General features: G+C 34.2%; 1 protein-coding gene across 1 annotated transcript in view; it reads right to left on the reverse strand.

The window, feature by feature from the left end:
* The window catches only part of PTEN (phosphatase and tensin homolog), an 89,946-nt gene that overhangs the window by 59,655 nt on the left and 2,630 nt on the right, over positions 1 to 27,661 (reverse strand). The window contains exon 2 of the mRNA XM_067710111.1: positions 3,683 to 3,767. Coding sequence (XP_067566212.1) covers positions 3,683 to 3,767 — 85 coding nt within the window. The remainder of the gene's footprint in view (positions 1 to 3,682; positions 3,768 to 27,661) is intronic.

Raw genomic sequence — 27,661 nt, forward strand, 5'->3', positions numbered from 1 at the left:
TGTTAAACATATGAAGCATCAATTTGTTAAAAATTGCCTAGATTGGGCTTCCCTGGTGGCGCAGTGGTTGAGAGTCTGCCTGCTGATGCAGGGGACACGGGTTCGTGCCCCAGTCCGGGAAGATCCCACATGCGCAGAGCGGCTGGGCCCATGAGCCATGGCCGCTGAGCCTGTGCGTCCGGAGTCTGTGCTCCGCAACAGGAGAGGCCGCAACAGTGAGAGGCCCGCGTTCCAAAAAAAAAAAAAATTGCCTAGATTTATACCAGATAACATGTAAATTAGATAACTTCAATATTAGCCTGAGGGATAAGATTAATACACACACACACACACACACACACACACACACGATTAATATACATATCAAAGAATAATCAATCACCTGAATAAAACATTGTTTCATATTACCAGCTGGTCACAGCAAGAGTTTAGTGGCAAGAAAAAACGGGGAGAGAAGGCAGTATTAAGAAGAAAAAAAAATCTGGGAAGAGCTAGTTCTTCAACTTCCCTTCTATGAAATGACCCTGTCCTGTCCTGTCAATTCTGATCGCTTATTAAAGAAAACATTTGCAGTTAAGATAGTAAAAAATTTCAACTTGGTTCTCTTTTTCACCTCTTTTTATTTTTTACATTAAATTCCTGATCCCAGGAGGTAACTTCGAAAGGAGAAGTTAAATATCTGTCACAGAAGTATTACTTTGAGTACCTCAAGTATAAAATCTCACGTTGCTATAATAAACCATATCCCTAAACGGTTAAATAATTTAAGCATGAAGATATTTGTAATTTGATTTTATTTTACTCAAAGCAATGACGTACAGCAACAACCAAGTCTGAATTCTGTACAATATTTCCTGCTTGGGGGGAAAATCATAGGGAAAATATGGAATTAGAGAAGAAAAGGTAATTTTAAGTATTCTTTAGACATCCCAATGTCTAAATCCCCATGTTTTCTTTTTGTTAACAGAAAAGATATAAGAAAATACATTTTTCACTGAGATGTTATCATCTTTGAACCAAAAAGGAATCATTACTGATTAGTACTAGTGTCTCCAATATAGTGTAAGCCATTCAAGGAAATCAATTATTTAGGTACTAGAGACAGTCATTTCCATGGAGAGGTTAATCCTAACATGCAATCTACTTAGGAATTATTTATTTTCATTTTACTTCATAGGAAAAACTACATCTTCCTTCCTGGTCACTGTTCATCCTTTCTCATAAACTAAGGGAGGGTGGGTAACTGAGGCCAACAAAGCCTTACTGGCCATTTATCCACCAATCCAAAACAAAAACAAAACAAGCACAATGGGCTTCCCTGGTGGCTCAGTGGTTAAGAATCCACCTGCCAATGCAGGGGACACGGGTTCAAGCCCTGGTCCAGGAAGATCCCACATGCCGCAGAGCAACTAAGCCCGTGCGCCACAACTACTGAGCCTGCATGCCACAACTACTGAAGCATGCACACCTAGAGCCCGTGCTCCACAACAAGAGAAGCCGCCGCAATGAGAAGCCCCCGCTCGCCGCAACTAGAGAAAGTCCCGCGCACAGCAACGGAGACCGAACGCAGCCAGAAACAATAAATAAATAAAATACAATAATAAAATAAATTAAAAAAAAACAAGCACAGCATAGCTATTATGTTCAGTTGATAATTTTTCATTTTTATGTGCTATTACCATTATCACTGGGGTGACAAGATCAGTTGGCTAAAGTAACCACTGGCTAAATAACAATCCATACACATAAAACTCTTTTCAAGAGTGACATTTGAAAAAGTCAAAAGCTAGATAAAATAAACTTTAAAGAAGATAGAACAAATTTCAACCTTTGTTCCTGATTACAAGCTAAATGTGTGAATCTTAATTCAGAGGCATTAAAGCAGAGGTTATGAAGTCAGAAGATGACAGATCAAAATACTTCCCAGCACAGTAGTTGCTTGATGACGTTATTACAACCTAAGATCTGATAGTCATACGTATAGAACCAGAAACTGGACTTTATCAGTAATCTGAAACATGATCAGTCAGCCTCAGTAAATTCAGTCAAAAGAGACTAATTCACATTCAGAAGAGGACAATGTAAAAATTAGGATAATTTATCACAAGGATATCCTTACAGTGATCAGAAAACGCATCCTCTGCTCAGAGTACTCATACTCCTTTTCCGTATAAGTATTAACCTGACTTGGTTGAATACAGAATTATAGTAATGTGAAGTAGACAGACTTCAGAGATGTTTCGTCTAGGCCATAAAGAGGCCTGATAAACACTCCTGCACCACAGCAGCAAACACATGTTTGATGACTGCACTGCTCATTTCCCAGATTCTCCATCTCTTGAGTCAAACTTTACCTCTCTTATTCTTTTTTCTATCATTCACTTTATTTTCTGTAGATGGGTATTATCACTGACTAAGCCATATCAAGCTGTTGCTCCCATGGATCTGCGATATTACACATTCTTCCATCGTGTCCTGCCCAACTATGAGAAGGCAAATTCATTTCCTATTTTCAAGTTCTTAAATAGTTCCTCTGACAGCCTCATGTACCATCTATAACCGTAACAGAAACTACAAAGAACTCTGGGAGTTTTTTGTAGATACTGAAATTTAATTCTGAACACAACATTACAAAAATCCAATTGGATACAACTCATACTGCAAAAATGTAAATATACTCTGGCTCAAAGCAAATTGCTAAAAATTAACCACTTAGTAAAACAACAATGCCTAGCTCATGTGAGAGTACAGATAGTCTTATATACTAAGACAACTATTTAAAAAGGATTCTACATCTGCAAAAAGCTTTACAAAGTGTTTTCCTGCGCATTATAACATTTAATTCTCATAACCACCAAATATTTAAATTGAAAGTCTCCAAAAAAGATACTTCTGAGAGTACAGGGAATAATCCAAAATTTTAACTTTTAAAAGCCAATTAAAGTTCCTACTGACATTTTACAGTTAATTTATTTATACACATATTTTTTGCTCTGAAATTAGAAAACATATTGACTATTTACACAGCAGACAAAAATTCCTTCTCTCATAAAATATATTACGTACTCTTAGGTCATAAATGTATTTAAAATTACTTAAATGAGCCTTGAGAACTACTGTTCAGAACTGAATGATAATTACACTTAGAAAATTATGCAAAATTGTAAAGCAAACACTTAGGCTTTGGTATGCCCAGCAACTCCTTTCTAGATCCCCTGTACCAAATACTTCTTCAGGTCCTTGGCACACTTATGCCCCATTATAAACTGCTCTATGTAAAATTACATGGTACCAGGTACCTACACCTTAGCATAAATAAATTTATGTGAATAAATCCACTCAGGATTTTAAGGATAATACCCAATTGTGAAATAAAAGACAAAAATCATAGTGTAATGGAATCCAGACATTAAACTGGTGAGGGGCATTTTATGGAGTCCATGAAATCATATCACATACACCTGATTATGTAAAAGGTCAGTTCTTATCAAATGAGTTTTATCCCATTGAGGCTGAGTAGGTACGTGAAGCAAGAAAAAAGCAGTTATAGGTCACCAACATAATAAAAATAAAGTTTACATCACAATGTACATCTTTTTCTGTGGTTTAGAAATCTTTTCTAAATGAAAATACAACACGAATATACATCAATATTTGAAACAGAAAATTAAAGAGTTCTTACCTTACTACATCATCAATATTGTTCCTGTATACGCCTTCAAGTCTTTCTGCAGGAAACCCCATGGCAATAATGTTTGGATAAATATCTGAGTACTTAAGTTAAGGAAATATGCAACAATGCAAATTACATGTACACATTTTAAAACATTAGCTGACTGAAATACACAACAATGCAAACTACATGTACACATTTTAAAACATTAGCTGATTGAAATACACAACAATGCAAACTACATATACATGTTTTAAAACATTAGCTGATTATAAAAAGCAGCTTTCCCCACTACAAGCTACGCTAATAAAAGATTGTCAAATGTATTTACTTATAAGCCATCATGTGTAATTAAGAAATACAGGTAAATACATTGATCCCCAAAAGATCCTCAAAGCAATTATACGACAAAACAATTTTTAAATCCTTCTACTCAGTATATTGAGAATGCACCTAAGGTAAAAGGTAACTTCCATATTTACAGTCCTAAAGTATCAGGACAAAACTCAAAATAAAAACAAAACAAAAAACAGCGTACAACTTCTCATTTCTCATGGTTGTAAAAGGTACTACAGTATAGAGAAAAGTAGATACAATTAAGAGTTACAAAGTCAGATTTAAGAACTGGCTATGCCTCTAAACAGTTGTATAAATTGGACAACTCAACCTTTCCTATTCTACACAATAGTTAGGTTGAGAAGACCACTATGATCTCTTCTAGCCCTTGGTATTTATGACTTGATAATGCTGAACTGAGGTAGAAACTTATTCTCATTTCCAAACAAGGTAACCAATATTTAGCATGCCCATTCTATTAACTTATGTTATATATTACAGTTGCATAAAACAAACTTCTACCCTCAAAGATTTGTATCAGATTAACCATAAAAAAGCACCAATAATCTACATTTCTATGCATTTTGTCCATCATACTAGCTCTCATTCTTGAGCTCTATCAACCCTCTCTAATCTCATGATTTTCTGACACAGAAACCAGCCAAGCTAATCTGCCTTAAGCCACTCAAGACCATCTCTAAAGCTCTATGCCCACCTACTTGGACCCATTCATCTTCCAAATACAATTTAAAATTCACCAAATCCAGTGCCCTTTTAAAGATTTTTTTTCTTTATTTCTGCTGCATTCACACTATTGAGCTTATTTCAGTATTATTTTCAATCTAAAAATAACTATTAAATTACTAAAAGCTTTCACTTTGATATATCATTATAATTTAAGAAAAGATTATATTACTATATGTTCTACCTTTATGATTACTAGTACTGCTTGGACAGATCTACAGAATATTTTAAGAAAAAATGTGCAAAACAGAGTATATAGTATGTTACCTTTTGTATAAAAGAGATATTTTATAAAAGAAATATTTATACATATTTTTGTTTGAATTTGAACCCTCCAACACACACACACACACACACACACACACACACACACACACACACACTGATAACTGAGAAACTAACAAAAATGGTTGCTTCATAGAGAAGGGGAGGGGAAAGAGGGAAGCACACATTGAAACAAATCTGTTAAATATCAAATTGGTAACCAGGAGAAAGGATTTATTTCAAGGGTTATTTGGACACTAATTTTACTGTACTTCTGGGCAGGAAGTATTCTAAGTAGGAAGAGAACTAAAAAGAAATTTTAAACTTCTTCCGATAGTTTATTTCTAATAATATCAGTATTGATACCTTCAATTTTTTTCCTTATATTATAGGAAAAAACAATGAAGTTATGTTAACGACTTGAAGATTCATGATTATTACTGTAAGAGAAAAGAGATACCATTATAAAATCAAGAACTCAAGTAATAACTGAATATATTAATGTGAACTCATGTTTGTAGAACTCTATATTGTTTAGGTCTTTTCAAAGAAATGACTTAGAAGTATGTCACCTTAGCAGTAGTAAACACTTCTAGAACCCGATTTCATCCCTAATATCATAATACACTAAAGGGTACCAACTCCTTGGAAAACTGGTAGATGTCAGATCTGGGGCAGGGAAGGTACAAGGTGAGCCTGGGATATCTTTCTGTGCCAAAAAGCAGGAAGGCATACAGAGATTAGTGGTCTATATCAAACAGACATAGGAGCTAGCATGAAGGATATCACAATGGCTCAATGTGTGACAAACTGAGTATCAAAGAAAAATTTTAAATGGTAGTAAATTAAAGAATCCTGAATAAAATGAAAATCTGTGAGTCTATAAAGATACTCAAAACAGAAAAAGTTAGAGCAACTAAATAAAAAATTATTTTCCTTTATAACTTTTGATAAAAGTGGCTATTGGAATAGTTCTTTACTTTGAAATTGGTGAAGGGGGAGATTAAGGATTTATCCTACTTTTCCTGTAGGAACTCTATTTCAGGGAAAGCAAATAACTCCATTTCATAAAGCAAACGCAACAGAAAATACTAGTTAATAAACATAAAAAGACAGAATTAGGAAAATCAAACTTTGCAAGCCCTAATAAAATTATTGATTTAGGCAAGGATCAACAAATGGTGCTAAACCAACAGGTATTAGATAATGAGGACCTGAACTTTCGTACAGAGCCGAAGTAACACTGCACAAAATATCTTCTAATGTAAGAAGACAAATATAATTGAATAATGGGCAGAAAAGACTGTCATCACCCAATTTCAGTGGTCAATCTCAGCATTACCAAGAAAGTTAAGTAGAGATCACATAACTTTTGATGTGCTGCAATATGAAGAACACAGCATCATCTATGATAGCCAAATCATCTTCAAGCTGCAAATCCACCAAGCACTTAGAGATATAAATTTTAACTTACAGACACTATATGAGATAGAACAAGCTAAATGACATTATGATCATAAACTGGACAAATTCAAAAGGTCTGCCAGACATGATGCAGTCTCTTTCAAATTATCTTTTTAAAAAGTCAAATATCATTTTAAAAGGTGAGGAGGGGAGGGATGGGTAGTTATCCTTGATTTAGAAAGACATAAATGTTCTAACAGTCAAGTTCACTGGTACAATCCTGTTCTGGTTACTGTTTTAGACAAACCAGCCATTAAGGACATTTTAAGAAATTTTAATATGATCCGAGGATTGGTTGAGATGAAAATTTACAGAAATGGAAGAGTAGACATTATTGACTGAAAAAAAGGTTTCAAGAGCGAAGGTACAGTGTGACACCATTTTGATAAAAGAAAACATATACAGTATACCTGTATACTTAATTAAATTATGTAGACAAAAAGATTACAAATTAAAGTACTAAAAGTAATAATCTCTAGATGATAGGAATATATATTTTTTCTCATTTTTGCTTGTTCTGTATTTTTGGTATGATGCATCTGTACTATTTCTATAACGGGTTTTTTGTTTTTTGCTTTTTGCGGTATGCGGGCCTCTCACTGTTGTGGCTTCTCCCATTGCGGAGCACAGGCTCCAGACGCGCAGGCTCAGCGGCCATGGCTCACGGGCCCAGCCGCTCCGCGGCATGTGGGATCTTCCTGGACCGGGGCATGAACCCGTGTCCCCTGCATCGGCAGGTGGACTCTCAACCACTGCGCCACCAGGGAAGCCCTCTATAACGGGTTTTAAAAATTATGTTTGTTTTATAATTATCTCCAAATCTATTTACTAAGTGTCTTGACAAAATATTGTCTTTCCCTATATGACTTACAATCAGCTTTGTATGTAGTTTTTTAAAATGCTGAATTTCTTTTAAAAAAAAAGTATAATAATAAAAGTATCTAAGACTTAAATAGCTTTTACTATGGGCCAGGAACAATTTTTGTCACTTTAAGAATACATAAATTCACCCTCAACCTCAAAGGGTTCTTCTACTATAAAGACTCCAAGAGAAAACCGTTAGGATTAACATTTTTAACATCACGAATATTAGCTGTCATCTATTATTCTCACATAAGAAAGTAGCCCCACTTAAAAATGTAGCCTTATTCAATTAACAAAATGTTTTAGCATATTGTATCCACTCACACACACACAAAAAAAACCAAAACAGGGCTCCCCTGGTGGCGCAGTGGTTGAGAGTCCGCCTGCCAATGCAGGGGACACGGGTTCGTGCCCCGGTCCGGGAAGATCCCACATGCCGCGGAGCGGCTGGGCCCGTGAGCCACGGCCGCTGAGCCTGCGTGTCCGGAGCCTGTTCTCCGCAACAGGAGAGGCCACAACAGTGAGAGGCCCACGTACCGCAAAAAAAAAAACCAGAACAGAGGCTCAAATTAAGCCTAAAGCAGTACAATTCCTGAAAATGAATCATCTTTACTTTTTAACTCTGTCTTATAGAGTAGAAACATAAGAAAATGGGAAATAACAGTCAGAAGAAAATGAGGCAGCAGCAGGGAACCCAAAGCAGTGGCAGCTGCCACAAATCTGGAATTCCTACCTAAAAAATTATAAATACATTTTAGTAAAAAATATAAATTGAAATAATGCCAAGTTTTTCTGAGCAATGCAACAGAAAATTTTTTATGTAAAAAAATTTTTATTACTACTAACAAACTTACCTAACCATTAATCTCTGTGAGAATGCTAGTAAGATTCTAGCCTTATAGAAAAGCATAGAAGTGGGGGGAGGGATAAATTAGGAATTTGGGATTAACAGATACACACTACTATATATAAAATAGATAAACAACAAGGACCTACTGCACAGCACAGGGAATCATATTCAATATCTTGAATAACCTATAATGGAAAGGAATATATATATTCTTATAATCATATATATATAAAACCGAATCACTTTGCTGTACTCCTGAAACACTGTACTTCATTCAATAAATTTAAAAAGAAAGAAAGAAAGCAAAGCATAGAAATATAAAGCCCCTTGAAATGCAGTCATTTTAACAAGGACTAAACTCAAATTTATCCGTGTACTATGAATACTAACTAATAAAGTAAATAAGGCTGGAAAGGGCTTGGTTAACTTACTTAAGAAAAATACTTATCAGTAACTACACATAACTGGGGATGTTATATACTCGTTAAAGTAAATTCAGTCAGCCCCCTCCTTTATTTACTTAATTAGGAGGGGGCCGACTGAATTTACAGATTTCCAAAACTGATGTCAGCAACTAATACTAATGTCCAAACACATTTTGAACATTCAAAAACACACTGAACATTGTGCAAGGGGCACTGAGAACATAAGACTAAGTAAGCAAAGATTACAGCACTCTAGGAGTTCCTATTCTATCAGGGAAGAAAGACGCACAGACATACAACTATGCCAAAGGCCCCATTATATATACATAAGATCAAGATATTTTAAGAGCCAGAGAAAGAGGGATTAATTCTGTAGAGGCAGAGATACAGCTTCACAAAGTAGGTAGTAGTATGTTAGATAATCCTTAAGAAATAGGTCATACAGCAGTAAACAAAGGAAGAAACAAGAACAATTACAACATTTCAAACAGAGGGTAGAGCAGATACATGGAAATACATAAAATATTCAGAAAAAGTGAGCAGTCCAGTATAGCTCACACACAAAGCTTTATGGAGAAGGTGGCAGGACTGACAGAAGATTAGGTCTGGTTTTAAGGATGCTGTGACAGGAAGTTCAATTCAATCAGACAGATAAGGAGTCAAAGGCCAGGATCAACATGGGAGTTTCTTGCAGAGCAATAATCCAATCCTTCCTTTAAATAGAATCTAGGAATTTAGCCTTCTTAAGGTTTCATTTTTCCTCAGACTCCCAACTTCCCTATTCATACAGTTTGAGATTTTACCCAACACTTTGGCATCCATCATAAATTAGAAAAACAGAGAACATGTCCCAGACAGTACGCCAAATACATTCTCATTTAATCCTAACAATCCTATGAAGTAACATTACCACTTCACAGATGATGAAATTGAGGGTCAAAAAGATTGGTCCCAAAGCCAGCAAGTAGTTAGTTACAATTCAAACCCATTATGTACGTAACTCTAAAGCCCAAACTTTTTGTACTATTCTGCCTCAAAAGATTAAGATTTTCTATACTTCCAAATCAATAGTAAAAATATAAAATTTCCAAAGGGAGCATATTCAAATGAAAGTAATTTACTAATCACACGTTAAAACTAAAATACTTCTAAAAGACAATACAAAAATCTACTGGTATTTCCAAAACTGATGTCAGCAACTTACGAATGCTCAATTTTGAGGCAAACATTTCTCATGCCAAGAATTATGTCAATAAATAAAACCTTTCTAACATATGACTTTTTTGCTTCCCATTAAAATTTTTATGACATACTTTTTTAGACAATTTAAACCAAATAGGAATAACTGAGGTGGGGGGAAAAATATATATATATATATGACTTCTAATACAGAATAGACTTAACTTGCACTTACTGGATATTATTTTGAATAATAAAAGTGGGCTAATAAAAGTACCTATCATATAGGGTTGTTATAAAGATTAAATGATTTAATATATGAACAATGCCTAGAACACAGTGATGTCTATGAACTGAACAAATGGTATAACCATAGATCTTAAGAGCCCACCGCTATTTGGTTGGTTTTCAATGACAATGACTTGTTGAATAACCTAACCCTTCTAAAGAACATCAAAACCCAACAGAATCTTTAACTCTTTAAAATCTTTACTATATCAATTTGCCTTTTTACTTAACTTAAGAACATACGCAAAATATAACTCCAAAAGGAAAAAAAAGCCTTCTTTCCCAGTGGCTCCTGCACATGCAACAAGGAGAGAGTAAGAAATGCATACATGGTACTATCTTGCCTAGGTCGGATGCCACCATAGCTACAGGAGATCTGATATGCACTGGACAGTCTTTCCCCACTCCTCCTCCTTCAAGTAAACATGTTAAAATGTGTTTTGTTTTCCTTTAATTGAGGTATAATTTACATAAATACACAGATCTTAAGTGACTGGTTTATGAGTTCTGATAATTATATACAGTATACCATGTTTGATTCAAGTGCTACAACAATCCCTTCACACCACAGAACACTGTCCCAAAGAAAATAATGAATAAATAATAGTTAAGTTCTAAAATCTGTGCACAGAAGTTGATTCAACCCATAATATAAATGACCTATTATAAAATAATGTGGCTACTATGAGTTAAATAATTTTTTATTGGCTGTTCTAAGCATCCAAGCATAACTTAAAACACTAAAAATATGTTCGAAGTTACCTCTAATTAACAAAACATCTTTCAAAAAACATGTGACTTGAGATCTCATGAGTCTACCTTATCTCAGAAATTTATTTGAGCCTAAATTAATGGGGTTTAAACTATAAATTTACCTTGAATTTTCAAATAGAGGATAACAACCAAAAATAGCTCCCTAAGATACTTTGTTTTACTACTTACCATTCTATTGCACATTTTATTAAAATGACAAGGGAGGGAAAAAATAGCTCCCTAAGCTTTATTTTATAACAATGTGTTCCTGACACAGATTGAATCTTATTTTAAATATGATAATTACTGGGGGCTTCCCTGATGGTGCAGTGGTTAAGAATCTGCCTGCCAATGCAAGGGGCACGGGTTCGAGCCCTGGTCCGGGAAGATCCCACATGCTGCACAGCAACTAAGCCCGTGCGCCACAACTACTGAGCCTGCGCTCTAGAGCCCGCGAGCCACAACTACTGAAGCCCATGCGCCACAACTACTGAAGCCCGCACACCTAGAGCCCGTGCTCTGCAACAAGAGAAACCACTGCAATGAGAAGCCCGCTCACCACAACTAGGGAAAGCCCACACACAGCAGCGAAGACCCAACACAGCCAAAAATTAATTAATTAAAAATAAATAAATATGATAATTACTAACAGTAAAGCAGTTCTGAAAAGTTTCTCTGTAGTACTCTGTATAGTATATAGATATACTTATCCCTTAACTTATAAACTGAAGTGCAGTGCTCGTATACAAACCAATAAATACTTATTTTTCCTGCCATAATTATTTTAAGGAAAATTATTTCCACAGACCACATAAAAGCTATTTTTAGAATTCTAGTTAACTGAAAGTTGTACAATGTGAAGCTATAGCATACGTGGAACACGACAGGTCAAATAAAAAGTGACATACAGATTTTAGAGAGGTAGTGATCAAAAAGTTTCAAAAGCAAATCTCAAGTTGCCTGGCTCACAAGAGGAACACTGAGCTAAACTGGCAGCGGGAGTAAAGGAATAAAGTCAGACTAACAAAAGACAACAAGAATCAAAGCATGTTAGCAAATACCAGGACATCACCATTTAATTTCATTTTCGAGGAATTTCTGGAGCTTTTCCCCTGATTTCTGTCAGTGCTTTCAACTCACAGACACTTAAGGCTCAGGTGAGAGGAAAAGAAATTCAGCCACTCATTCATTAACTACATCAGCTTTACATTTCTTTCAACAAATTTTAACAGGTTTAAATTTAACAAATACTTTCCAAGTATGTCACAGTTAATCCACATTATCAACTTTTATAATCACATTATGTTTTAAATACCACCCATGCTCATAGACTTCTATGACTTTCTCATTTAATAAAAGATTTTATATTTCTTAACTAGATTTTATTTTTCCCTAATAAGTGTGTTAAATGTTTGGATCTGGTTTCTGATGATTCTATTGGGAGGAAAGCAGAAATAGGAGTTCCTTGAATTTCCCAGTTGATAAAGTGTTAATTGTTCAGTATTTAAGATCATCTGCCCTAATATACATCATATAATCATCCCTGTACAGACCAAATTAATGCAGCCTAAAATTTTATTTTCTAAAATGAAAAGGGTATGTAGATACAAAAGCATGAACTACAGAAATATGAAGAGAAAGAATGCTCAAAAAGATGGGAATTTTAAGAATAAAGAAGAAATGTCCAGGAACAACACAGGACACAGGAACTCTAAAATATTTACTAGATGACAGGCCCTGTACTAAGTACTTAATGCATACTGTCATTTAATAGAGAAAACCAGAATTCCATTCTTAGCTTTGCAACTTAAAAGCCTAGACTTCAGATTAAGTTAATCTCTGAGCCTCAAATATTTTTGTTTTTCTGTAAAACAATGATAATAACACTTGCTGTAACTTCTTCACCGGTTGTTTCAAAGATCAAATGCGATATTGGAAATATCTTTAAATCTGTAAAACTGCAAAGGGGTCTACAATTGTAAATAAGGGGTTGTTATTATTTGAGGTTGCATAAGTTAGAAATGTCCTGTTATTTTTTAGTTTAAATGTCTCATTACAAGGCAACTCAAGACAGTTTTCATAAACAAATTATATTAACTTAAATTCACATTAGCATAAATTTTAGGTTCCTTTTAACACTTTTTAATTATCTGCTAGCAGTGCCAAACCAGAAAGGAAAACTGACTGCCAAATCACTTAGGAACTCCACTGAAGTTTTCTACTTCTCCAAGCAATTTGAACCTCACAACTTTCTTTGATGTTTTTATATTATACCAACTCTTCTTGACTGAAAAGTTTACACAAGTTTATATCTCACTTTCTGAATGAAAAATTACATTCTTCTAAGGTAATATCAAGAATTGCTAGTAATTCTTCCACTTAGAAACAATACTATAAACTGGTTCGTTTGGCAAGAAATCTGCAATCATGTGACTTCCCTGGTGGCGCAGTGGTTAAGAATCCACCTGCCAATGCTGGGGACAAGGGTTCCAGCCCTGATCCGGGAAGATCCCACATGCTGCAGAGCAACTAAACCCATGCGCCACAACTACTGAGCCTGCGATCTAGAGCCCGCGTGCCACAACTACTGAAGCCCGCATGCCTAGAGCCCGTGTTCAGCAACAAGAAGCCACCTCAATGAGAAGCCCGCGCACCACAACGAAGAGTAGCCCCCACTCGCTGCAACTAGAGAAAGCCCGCGCGCAGCAATGAAGACCCAATGCAGCCAAAAACATAAATAAACTAAATAAATAAAGGAATGAGCATCTTAAAAAAAAAACAAGAAATCTGCAACCTATAGAGCCATGAAACTGCTGTATCTTTTATTCCAACAATCCCACTCTAACAATATAATCTAAAAAAACAAACCAAGGAAAAAAAACTATACAAAGATTATTTACAATAGTGCTGTTTAGCAAACCACGATATTTAGCCTGATGAAATATTACCTATATAGCTATTAAAATAAGTATCCATCGACAGATAAAAATCTGTGATAAAAGAGAACACAGAACAGTATGAAAACACTGATTACAAGGATCTAATTATGTTCATATGTACATTAACAAACAGGGAAAGATAATTTCCAGTGACAAATATCTGAAATAGAAGTAACTTTTTTCTATTAAATTGTTCAAATTTAAGAATCATTTTGAAAACATTTCAAGCTAGATATATTGATTACACTGAGGTTAAAAAAAATCTTTTTAAAGGAATAATCAAGGCACTGAAATTTATTTAAATTTAATCAAATTAGAGCCATGGAAAAATATCAAGTCACTGATAATGCAAGCAATAGTCTAAAATCCAAAGTACAATTTTCTAGTGTATTAGCTGAGGGATTATTAGTCCCCTCAACTAACTGAATCAATTCTTCTCCAGAGTAGTTTGTTAATTATGAAATAATATATCCACAACTGTTCAAGCCTACATCTGTGAACCTCTAAAAATTTAAGTTGCCCAACTAACTGGTTTTAACGAGTATACCAAACAATTACCTTCTTCCTAGGTCTCTGGATGAATACGATAAGACTGATTTCCTGTTTCAGAACTCTGCTGCTGTTAAAATACACACACACACACCCCTCCCTAAAGTGTTGCTCCCACTAAAAAACATCTAAGATTGACTACCAATGACAAATCAAACAAATTATGGCTGTAACACATAACAACTTTCAAAAAGATTATCAGTTCAACAACATGCATTAGACATACTTATCCACATTATATACCTGAACCAAGCCAAATGTAAATTCTAATTAGTTTTCTACCATAAAATCTTAATAAAGCATATTAAAGACTGTAAAAGTTAAAATTATATCAATCCATCATTACTCTGAAGTACATAAGAGGGTGTCTTTTATGCTCTAATATTCATATTCAATGTTAGATTTATAAATTACTTCTGTAATATCATTCTATTATAAAAGCCATTCTTTTATCATTTATTTTAATAGAAGTGACTACCTAAAACATTAGTTTTGGCTACTCTATAGCTATGCAAAAAGATAAAAGGCCATTAACTTTTACAGAAAAAAGACACTCAAAGAGTTAAGGTACAAGATGCCAAGGGATTTGTCAGTAGTTTGACAACAAAGGCCAGTAACGTTTAGTGCCAATTCACTCAATATTAGCAAACTGCATTCTGGAAGGAACAAAAAGATTCCAAGATTTGTAACTGAATTGATCTTTTAGATACAATCATGAACAAATTTCCTAACATTCAAAAACTACCACACACACACAAGGTACTAAGAAAACACAGTTCTAATACAAATGTGTCTCCAACAAGCGGATTTTCTTTTTCCTATTAATTTAGCCAAAACTGCAAGATTTTTAAATTTACTTCTAACAATCAAATTTACTTTTCAAAGAAAGTCCTGTTAATTTGAAACATTTTAAAGGAGAAAAGCTCCAAACAAGTGTGTGCTGTTTCATTTTATATTTGACTTTTAATATTATAAAATCAAATCTCTTTATTCCATATCTTAAGTCAGAAAATCATCTGGAAATGACTTTTTTCCTCAATTAGCAAAAAGTTTTGCCTAAGTGCAGTATTTTAATCTGGATAAGAACAATATAAACTAGAAATTCATATAGATTTTAAAATATGAAGGCACACATACTGGCATTCATTACTCTATTGGTAAGAATCATATTACTGATTTTATGATAAGTGCCTTGTTCTAATACTACTGTATAATGATTCATATTCCCACTGATGGTATTTTAATTATTGTATCAATTTATAACTGCTTGAATAAGTATATTATCCAAAAGATCTGAAATTACATATACTAAAATACTAGTCAAAATTCATCTTAAGATTTAATAATATGCAATTTTAGAATATACTAACAGCTATGAGAATAAGGTACATTGCTTGCTTTGAACTGATAACACTTAATTTTAGACAGCATGTTCCTCAAGGGATACCATTATTAGTATGAATCCAATATTGCAAATGGGGGAGAAAACACAATTACTGATCATGGTTAGTTGTGGAATCTTCATATTCAAAGGAGAACACAGTAAAAATCTTGGAAACTAATTAGACTGAAACATTAAAGAAAAAACTAACTTAAGGGCTACTAACTTTTTCAACCCGTAAATAAACTTTTAAAAACATAACGTTTGGGGCTTCCCTCGTGGCGCAGTGGTTGAGAGTCCGCCTGTCGATGCAGGGCACACGGGTTCGTGCCCTGGTCCGGGAAGATCCCACATGCCGCGGAGCGGCTAGGCCCGTGAGCCATAGCCGCTGAGCCTGCGCGTCCGGAGCCTGTGCTCCGCAACGGGAGAGGCCACAACAGTGAGAGGCCCGCGTACCGCAAAAAGAAAACAAAAACCATAACGTTTAACATACAGAAAAACAAAAATACCAAGTTAGACAGGAGGGACAGAAATGAAAAGAGGGGAAAGGAGCTCTTAACACCTCACACCATTTAAATACTATTAAGTAAACAGAACAGGTGAAGACTTTTACACTTTTAGTATTTGGATAAAAAAATCTCACCTACACATGCACCACACTTCATGTAAGAGATATAATTTATGTACACACTATCTATCCAAAAAGGTACACAAAGGCAACATTCTGTTCATGGCCTACAATTCAGGAATGAACAAAATCTATAAACTGATGTTAGTAAAACAATCTACTTTCATCAGACATTAATTTGAAATTGGCAAGATGTTTCTTACACGGAAAATAGAAACCCTGGACACAAAGTTGAATTTGAGAACATAAATTCAAAATGGTATCTAAACTGAAATATTATACCTGATCATATTAATCACTTGGCATGGTAACAAACTTCTCAATAAAAAACAATATCAACATAATAAATAAAACAAAGTAGATTAAAATTAATCAGATCTTATTAAGCCCAATATGCAATTTTAAAGACTTCTATGCAACTCGGCAAGATTAAATTCTTGGGGGTGAAAAGAAATTAAGTTATAGAAACAACTACTGCAGTGGTTCAAAATGCAATAGCAAAATTTTAGGGGAAACTCATTTACTAGCATACAGACAAGAAGTGAGTTATGGTAGAAGAAAGAAGAGAACTTGAAAAATATTTAAGCAAATCTTTAAGGAATACTTATTCAATCAGATCCTTGATTAAGTTCTGTAATAATGAATTCCTATATATCAACTCTTAGGGAAACTACAGTTTAAAAATCTTGTATAACTACAGTATCAAAATATTGTATAACTTAATACCTCAAGTTAAAACACGATGTTTCCACTTAAATATCCAAACAATCTTCTAAAAGTAAATGACTAAAAGCCAGGCTTTCATTACATAATCTTTAGTTCCCAACTGCTATCTTTGTATTTTAGTAGAAAAGTATCAACACTGGCATAACCATTAAGTTTTATTTTTGCAAAAGCTTAAAATTTGCTATTAGTTTTTAAAAATTGTAATTAATAGATGATTCCAAAAAGAGAAGTGTCAAAACCACTTATATCACTAGATTATCTTAACTTTTTCCTATATTTGTGTAACAGATGGCAAACCTTACTTTTTGGACACTATACAAAAATCACAATCTGTGTGACCTTTTCATTATCAAGAAGAATCCAACTAGCCTTAATAACCAGTACCTCAGTGTATTTTACAGTATTAGATATAAACTTGCTCACACTAGACAGAACCTAGATATGAAAAATTGTATACTTTCCGTATACTAAGTTATTTATTTAGATTTCCTACCACTAGTCCATGAAAACTATTCATATATTAGATTGCTTCTTGAGTTTTAAAAAAATACATATATTTACTTACAAACAAAACATTTTTGCCTTCATTATGTTTTCATCAACACCCAAGAAGGTACCCCACACCTAGATTAAAATTTCCTTATGTTTAAGAATTGAAACAGGGCTTCCCTGGTGGCGTAGTGGTTGAGAGTCCGCCTGCCGATGCAGGGGACAGGGTTCGTGCCCCGGTCCGGGAAGATCCCACATGCCGCGGAGCGGCTGGTCCCGGGAGCCATGGCCGCTGAGCCTGCGCGTCCGGAGCCTGTGCTCCGCCCGCGTACCACAAAAAAAAAAAAAAAAAAAAAAAAAAAAAAGAATTGAAACAATTTTATCTCATTTGGAAAAATGTTACTCTAACAAGTAACTGTGTTTAAAAAAGAGAAAAGTTTGTTTCTTCCACAATATTTTTTTTTCTAACTACATGAATAAATTCATTGAGAATTATCATTTGGCTAATAAGGTTAAAATTATTTCCATGTTTTAGTAACTGATACTTAAAATTAAAATTTGATACAAACAAATGCAATTTTTTACCACAAAAATTAATATTGATTATAAATGCAAATGCACATCAAACCTGCATCAATCACTATTACCAATTACTATCACCAAGGCAACTAAGCAAATATAAACTGTATCATTCAAAATATGCTCTACGGAACAGTAACATCATAAGTCATACCCTTTCTGATTAAAGAGAGGACAGCAACAGGGTTATAACAACTTTAGTATAAAGTGATGTGACAGTTTATTCAAATTACTTCTATATCTACTTTAATTTCAACACAATAGGATTACTATTGCTATTAGTAATAGGAATAGAAAATAGCAAAAGAAAATTTGACAGATCAAAAGTGTTTACATACATTTTATTTTGCCTCACTTTTACATAATTAAAATATGCTTTTAATTTTAAATATGCGATAACTATCCTGTAAGTAAATAAGGAAAAAAAAAGCTTCTAGACTTCAAACTTCAGCTATTTTTTTGTGTAAGAGACTATGATTTTGTGAATCAAAATCATGAAAACCTTTTCTAATATTTAGGTCAGCTTAAATCCACACTAAAGAAAATCTGAAAAGGGCAGGAAAAAAAATTGGCCAAATATTGGATAGATGTTTAATGTATAACTACAGAGAAACAAATATTTCTGATGACTTCGCCATTTAAAATAATTAAGGTAATTATGAGGTGCTTTGGAAATTGTTAAAACACACACACACCTCTAAGTTCACTATGATGAATTATATTTTAAAATAAATGCATATGAACAAAAACTAGAAGCTAACATGGAAATATGAAGTTTCAGAGAAGTAGGACAATGAGTAATTTTTTAAAATTTTTAGTTTTTATAAAAAAAATATTCTTAAGTACAGTAAAGCAAATGGAATGTTTTATTCATATACTGAAATAAATACCATATTTATTCAATTAAATTACAATAATAAATGCTACTTGTTTTTCTTAATAAATGTGAAGCTATCACATGATTAGCAGTCCTGGTTTTAAAATATTAGTATCTCTATCTCCTGTAATTTCACAAAGAATCATACAGTCAAAACTTAAATTTCATAAGGATTTTTAAAATAGGCCTTGACATTTTAATCTGCCTGTGCAAAGTTGAGAGGCAAAGTAAATTGTAATATCAAGTGAACAGAAAAAAATCATAGCAAACAATCAATTCCTAGAACACTTTCGTAATTATGTTTGTCTGCCCTAAAAACAACACAAAATTCAGAATCCACTAAGCTACCCCCTTGGCATCTTCTCATCTCTGGACTAGTCTAAAACTCCATCCCAATTTTTTTCTAAAACTTTCACACACTAACGCAAGTTTTTAATGTAGATAAATACAGCACTTTAATTCAACAGGCTGACATAGCAAATTTAGGGTCTAGAAAAGAATGTAACACATGCATCAGAGAACCTTAGAGTTGGCCCTACTTCATCTGGAAAGATATGAGAAATTCTTATAACTTGTCAGAAATTTGCCATTTTACATAAGCAGATTTAACTTCACCACATCTGACTGTAACAAAAACAGCTTTAGAAAAAAAAAAGCAGAAGATTAAAGAATGAATTAAACAGCACAAAACAAGTATCCTGTGAGCAAAGTACCTCTTAATTACATAACTAAAAGAAGCAAGATAAGAATTACTTTTAAAACTAATGGCAATATAAAAATGAAAAGAAAAATGCTTTAATAAAGCATATCCATCCCGTTAGAGTTCTATGTAACACCCTTCTGAATACCTCATGTACTGCAATATACTCACACGTTTATTGAAAACATCTTCAGCCTTTTCTGACAGAAGTTCAAAGCAACACCTTCACAATCAGTCAGTCACACATGAGCCTTCTCCAAATAAACCCTTTTTTGTTACCAGGGATATGTTTTGTGGAAAAAGTTATTATAAAGAATACTGGCCTAGCAGCAGTCAGAAAAAATAGATATTAAAAGCCTAGCTCTATCATTTATTAGCAATTTCACCTTAAATACCACAACCTAAGGACAAAGGTACTGACTTATCAAATATTATACTTATTATATACCAGACACTTACACCTCTAAACCAGAGTTTCTCAACCTCGGCAGCGTTGGCAGTTTGGGCTAGGCAATTATTTGTTGTGGATGAGGCTGTTCTGTGCACTGTAGGATGTTTAGCAGCATTCCCGGCCTCTACTCTGAGACAAATGCCAACAGCTTCCGTGCTTTGACCACCCCCCCACCCCCGGGGCTGTGACCACCAAAAATGTCTCCAGACTTTGCCAAATACCCAGACAAGGTGGAAGGAGATCACTCCCAGTTGGCAAACAATATTCTGAAAATATATTCTTCTAACACACCTAAAAAGCACCCTACAAGTTAAGGGTTTTTACCATGTTAGAGATGTGAAAACTAAGGTTCACTAAGGTTAAGGAGTTTATCTTTTATTACATAACTGATAAGTAGCGGAGCAAGGATTTAAGCTACACTTTAGGTCTAGCTGACTCCCAAATCTATGCTCCTTCCATTCCACTATGCTGCTTTTCTAAACTCACTGCCTCGTCCACAAAAATCAGGGTAACATTTGCCATGCTGAGCTACTTAGGGTTTACAAATCAAATGATATAATGTATGTGTAAACTCTATTAAACTAAAAGAGATAACACATTAAGGATTTGCTTGACAGGAGATAATATAACACAGTGATTCACAAACTGTGATTCCCAGACTACCATCATCAGCGCCACCTGGGAACTTGTTAGAAATACAAATTCTGGGGCTTCCCTGGTGGCACAGTGGTTAAGAGCCTGCCTGCCAATGCAGGGGACACGGGTTCGAGCCCTGGTCCAGGAAGATCCCACATGCCGCAGAGCAACTAAGCCTGTGCGCCACAACTACTGAGCTGCACTCTAGAGCCCACGAGCCACAACTACTGAGGCTGCGTGCCACAACTACGGAAGCCCGTGCACCTAGAGCCCGTGCTCCGCAAAGAGAAGCCACCGCAATGAGAAGCCTGCGCCCCGCAACGAAAGAGTAGCCTCCGCTCGCCGCAACTAGAGAAAACCCACGCACAGCAACGAAGACCCAACGCAGCCAGAAATTAATTAATTAATTTAAAAAAACCAACAAATTCTCAGGCCCCAACCCAGACCTAACGAGTCAGAAACTCTGGAGGTGGGGCTAGTAATCTATGACTTAAGCCCTACAAGTTATTCGAATGCCATCTAAAGTCTGAGAACCACCGATGTAACATAATGGGAAAAATACTGCACGAGGTACCTAAAAACCCTGCATCCTTCTTTGGACCCAATCTTCAGGTAGCCTTTAACAAGTTACTGATTTCTTTTTTTTTTGGAGCTACGATTCCTATACTACAAAAAATGAGGAAAGTAATGCTTGTACCATCTTTTTTTTTTTTTTTGCGGTATGCGGGCCTCTCACTGTTGTGGCCTCTCCCGTTGCGGAGCACAGGCTCCTGACGCGCAGGCTCAGCGGCCATGGCTCACGGGCCTAGCCGCTCCGCGGCATGTGGGATCTTCCCGGACCGGGCCACGAACCTTTGTGCCCTGCATCAGCAGGCGGACTCTGAACCACTGCACCACCAGGGAAGCCCTGTACCATCTCTTAGGTTGCTCCTTTTTTCTTTGCAAAATCAAATGAGCTAATGATTAAGAAAAGGCTTTGTTAATGAAAAAATACTGAACAAATATAAGACACTGTTAGGGTATATACTAGCTAATTCTATTAATTGAAAAAAACACTTCTGACTTAAGTCCTCCCTTTTTCATCTTTCATACTTCATAAACGAGTAAGTTAAAATGTTAAATAAATTTTACAAGGCTAAGTTAAGCCTGGCAAAGTACTTTTTTCACATTATGAAAGAAAAAAAAGTCCAGGCATTCCACTTTCACTCTGATGGACTCAGAGTAAAGTAATTGATAAATACATTACACCTAAATATCAAGCTTGGTAACATTCCCCAAAGTTCATTTTTCTTTTTTTTTTTTTTTTTGATTTGAAGAGAGTTTAATGCAAGGACCGCTTAAAGGCAAGGTAACCAATAAGGAATACTGAAGCATCACAGAATTTAGCAATGGTGGTAAGCCTTGTAAACCATTTTCACCCCTAGGCCTAAAGGGACAATGGAAGGCAGCCATTATCGGAATAAAGAGCCATAGAAGAGGAGCCATCATAAAGGAGCTATAGTCTTAGTGCCCAACAGCAACCCCTGCCAACTCGCCCTCTTCCCTCCAATATTCTGCCAGAGCTTCCTGGGGACTGAATCCAAATGGAAGCCAGAGGATAAGGGAGCCTGAATGAGCCATCTAAGGATGTCAGTCTACCAGGCCTCAAAGAAGGGTGGAGAAAGGCGGAAAATGGATCTTGATGGGCAAACAGAATATCCAGCACTGTCCATCCCCCACCCCCCAAAAAAGTAATAACACTGTTTCATATCCAAACAGGTACCCAAACTTCATTTTAAAAGTAGAGAAAAGATTTAAATTCTATTTATTTAATCTCCAGTAAGTTCCGAGTAACTAGAACACTCAAAAAGAAGAGTCTCACTAAATTCATGAGAGCAAAAGAATTTTAAATGGAAAAAACAATTGCACACATTTTAAAACAAGGAGTTGTTTGCAACGCTGAACAAGTATGCTATTATATTTATAAATCACTTTAGGAATACATATGATTTAAAGAATCAGATCACAACCCATTTCATAATACCTTAAATAATTACAGCCTCCTTAAAAGATCAAAAATATTAAACATATAAAATTAGCAGAGTGCAATCCCTGCAATTACTACTAAAGAAAATAGAACCTTATTATATTTAGCCTGAGAACCTACAAAGATCAAAATAAATAAAATTGAAAACTATTCAGAAGTGCTTTAATAACACTAAATCAACTAAGTTTTAGGTAGTAATATAAAACAAAATACAGGAGCATGAAGAATTAGAGAGAAAGAGAGGGAATTTTAGATAACTAAATGTTCCTAAAAGTTGTCAAAATGAACAGTTCAATTCTACAACCTAGACTTGGACCAAAAATACAGCTAGTTTATCCAACACATAACAAAACACGTAGAAGTCATATAATCAGATAACTGCATATAAAGTTAGACAGCACAATTCATTCTGCAATGCAAAACAAATATGTAAAAAAAAACTCACTGGAAATCAAGTGCTTCACTACTGAGGGTACTGCGACACACAGCTTGGAGACCAGCACAGGGAAAGGAAAAAACAGATTGATCCCTATGTACAAGTAATGGCCTTTAACAGGCAGGTCTCAAGCTTATCCCATCCTTCCCCATACCTGGTAAGAATAAATGAAGAAAGAAATCCTTTAGCTCTTCTTCCCATTTCTAGGGCCTACAATGAGAATCTTGATCAAAAGCAAAAATGGGAAACAATAATACAAAGGTTTAACCTAAATAAAATTCCTATATTAATGCACTGCCAAATTATATTAAGTGTAAATGTTACTGTAATAAATGTTAACTTGGCATTCAAAGTTGCATGACTCCTCCAAAAATCTGAACTTAGAAAGAAATGCTAAGATACCTTTATTGATAAGACAGTTTATATAACTGTTGTATCATATATTAAAAGTTTTGAGATGGAGATTACTCTGTGAATAAAACTATATGATATTTTAGCTGACCTATGTTTAACACTAAAGAAAATTTAATATTATAGCAAATTTTTATTTTAAAACTTCTACTTCATTAAGCCATAACAGAGAAAGTTTACATCATACCTTAGTATTTTAAAGCAAATACTCTTCGATTAGCAATGATTATCTCTTCTTTGCTCCATAGTATGAGGGAGCAGAGCTTCAAATTATTTGCAATGAAACAGCAAAATCACAGACATGTTACACTCACAACTCCTAAAAGAATACCCCTATTTTAAAAAATAGTCATAGCCTGAACCAATTAACATGCTAACATATCCAAAACTGAGGAAAAATTCAGTTAAAATCACTGCTCCTCCCATAAATGAAAAGACAAATAATTTCTCATACACGGGTAATCTGAAATTATGATTTTTAAGACAAGCTGTTACCATTGAAGTATTTACAATGTGGTAGGTGCTATGCTAAGTGAATTATTTACATTATCTCATTTATTCTTCAAAATAAACTTTATGTGGGTTGGTACCATCATCCTCATTTTACAGATATAACAGATTGAGAAAAGTAACCTACACAGTCATCCAGCTACTAAGCGGCAGTCAGGATTCCAACACAGGCAGTGTTGGTTCCAGAGCCTACACTGCCACCCTAAAATCTAAAATGAAACAATGTACAAACAGTGTGTAGATAAAACTAATACTCAATATTTTAATGTAATTTAAAATAGATTTAACCTTATTTAAAAATTATAAAACCACATCCACAAATGATCTCTAAAGAGAAAAAAGTTCAGTTTTTAGAAATATTACTATAGTTTCCTCACTCTGTCTTTATTTACATATATACACAGAGTATTCAAACACTTATAAGTTAGATTCACTGTCCATACCTGAAGTGATGACTACTGGTAAGAATTAAGTGTATAATCACTTAAAATATAATACATAAACAGTCTTTTTTTCCACACTATATACAGGTTAAGAATATTCTTTTGCTGGAAGGTGCACCACAGTATCCAAATCTCTCAATATTCTCAACACTACCAACAAGTGTATACCTACCTAATACCCTGAAGATGTCCACTCATCTCTTAATGCAAACTGTTGCAAATGAAGTGAATTTGCCTTAACTATACTGAACTAAATTAAGACTTTCCATATAAAATTAATTTACCCCTAAATTATGTTTATTCTTCTTATACTAATATTTTTCTAACAGCCTTTTTTAATTCCAGTGCAAATTATTTTAAAAGAACCAAACTGCCAATAGCTTTTCTGTAACCCATGAAAAAATTCCAAAAATTTGGGGATATGTGAATAGTCAAATCCAATATACTAATTTCACCTTTCCTGACAAATGAAAGTACTTTACATTAGTAAATGCATATACATATTCAATACTTAGAGAATCACAGACCAAAACACTTTTGACCACCTAGCAAAGAATGCATGTGGCACTAATATGGCCTAAATAAAGGAATTAAGGACATCAGTTTGCTCAGCAAATCCTTGACAACTTAGGGTTGTTCGGTCTAACATTACTGGTGTTTCTGATAGCAACTGTGTTAACCTCAAAGCTACCACATAGAAAGCAACTGTAAAACAGAATATTTAGTATCATAAAACTGAATATTTACTGAAACCATTTGTGACCCCAATCTCACAAGCTGATACAAATGTCTTAAGTCACTATCCTTAGAACAAATCCTAACACCTTTTCTTAATGAATTCATACCACAAAAGAATACTGATTTTACTTAAGTTTATCTAACAAAAAAAGAGACAGGAGAAAATAAAGAGTGACGGTTCTATGAAATAGAAATAAAACTTCAGAAATAATGGTGGCTACAGGAAAAAAAAACACACCAAATAAATTTCTTACACCATCATTAATAACGTATTTTTCTGGAAGCTAAATTCTTATAGTACAGCCAAGGCCTAACATTTCAAGTAAGTGAAAAACTGTCATATGCACACAAACTTCTAAATTTCTTTTCACAAACTCAAATTTCACATACAATACTAACATAAAAACATTCCCTACACTGCTGTCTTACTAAAAATGCAAAGGCAAAAATTTAAAAATAGAATGTTTACTGAGAGTGATTTAATGTAGAAACTTTGTGAAGTGATCTTCCCATAATAAATACTCCTACATTAAAAAGTCACTGAAGTGACTACTTCTTAAGTTGCTTAGAAATTATTAAAAAGTATTAAGCTATCATCAAATGAACAAATAGCAAATGGGGCAAATCTCAAAATGAGGACATTTGAAAATCAGTACTAAAGACTTCCAAAAAGTAAGAAATTTTATAACATTAAGAGGTTTATATTTTTGTGTGTGTGGTTAATGGGAAAAAGCAGATACTATACGGTTCCACACAAGCATTAAAGTATCACCAGCTACCTTGAATGTTGTTAAAATAAAATTCTGAAAGGTAATACACACATATGCACCTTTCTTTACTATCTTTCTAAAACTATTTAAAGTTAAGGTGATTATACCTCACCATATTTTATATTTACTTAGTATTTATTTAGTGTATCATAAGCAATGTTAAATCTGCACTGATGACTGTACTACTGTGCAAACTTTTACAATGAACAGCAATAAAATTCCTTTTTACTTATATTAAGAGTTATATAAACTGTAAATTCCTCTCAGATGCGCTTTATTCTTTAATACGCTTTATGAAAATGAAGTTTATAAATTACTGTATAGCAATTAGGTGGCCCAATTATGCTGCACAGGAAAGAAATACAACTTAACAGATACAAAACAATGTAAATTAAAATTGTGAGTAGAATCTTTTTTCAAAAAAAACCTCACAATACAGTCATTTCAGTAATCACTAATCTTAAAAGATAATACAGCTAACTTCAATAGCCCCTGTACTCTCTACGAATTAAAAAGTATTCCCTATGAAGATGCAAACTTATCAAACTTATCCATTAAAATACAACAGAAGCCTAAAGTTTCCATGAAATCTAAAGACAATGAATTTTTTATAGTCTCATGTTTAATACTACTTTCCAGACTAACATTAAGGATAAAACCCCACCAACAAACTATTTTTAGAATAATTCAATTCTGCAAAAAAAATTAAGTAAAGTATGGTCCTCAATTTTCCTCTGAGGAAATCACTTCATTATTGATCTTTATAAAAATACTCCAATCACTACTTTCATAAAAGAATTTAACTTTGAACAGGTTAGCTGTTGAAATAGATACTACATACAACCTGCTAGAGAGAGACTACAACCTGCTAGAGACAAAGCCTTCAATGACCATTTTAATTTTCCCCCCACCACAGTAAATACAAAACACTAAAGTGAAACCAAGCAAACTAAAGTGCTTTGGTATTTCAAAATTATTGGAAGTGCAACTACCAAAAAAGTAAACCCTTTACTGACTTCCCTAAGTGATTTTTTTTTCACATCAACATTTGGCTCAATAAAACCACAACTCTAGAAATTAAGTGTTATTAGTCATTTGATGCAATATACGATAATGCTTTCTATGCATACCATAACTAAAAGGACAGTTTTAGAGAAAGTTGTAAGTCACATAAATTTCATACATAGAGGCACACACACTCTGAAATCAAAGGAGAAATGGCTAATCACCTCACTGCTCATATATAAGCACCCGGTAGAATGTTAGTCTTATAACTCTGATAATTTTAAATCAAATGTGTAAAGCAAAAATAGCATAAACATATTCTGAATACTAAAAGCAATCTGCCCAACAAACAGCATTCTAGAAAATTTTTTGAATGGGGGTTTATTTTAAAAATTTAAACATTTAATTAATTTATTTCTATACATCTAGATGACTGTCAAGTCACACCAATAGTAGACTATTTTTGAAATAGGTTACAAATCAGAAGAGTTTTTTCATAATTAATTATCTTCTGGGCAAGCGGGTCA

Source organism: Pseudorca crassidens, chromosome 16 (assembly GCF_039906515.1).
Source record: "Pseudorca crassidens isolate mPseCra1 chromosome 16, mPseCra1.hap1, whole genome shotgun sequence".
NCBI classification, from domain to species: Eukaryota; Metazoa; Chordata; class Mammalia; order Artiodactyla; family Delphinidae; genus Pseudorca; species Pseudorca crassidens.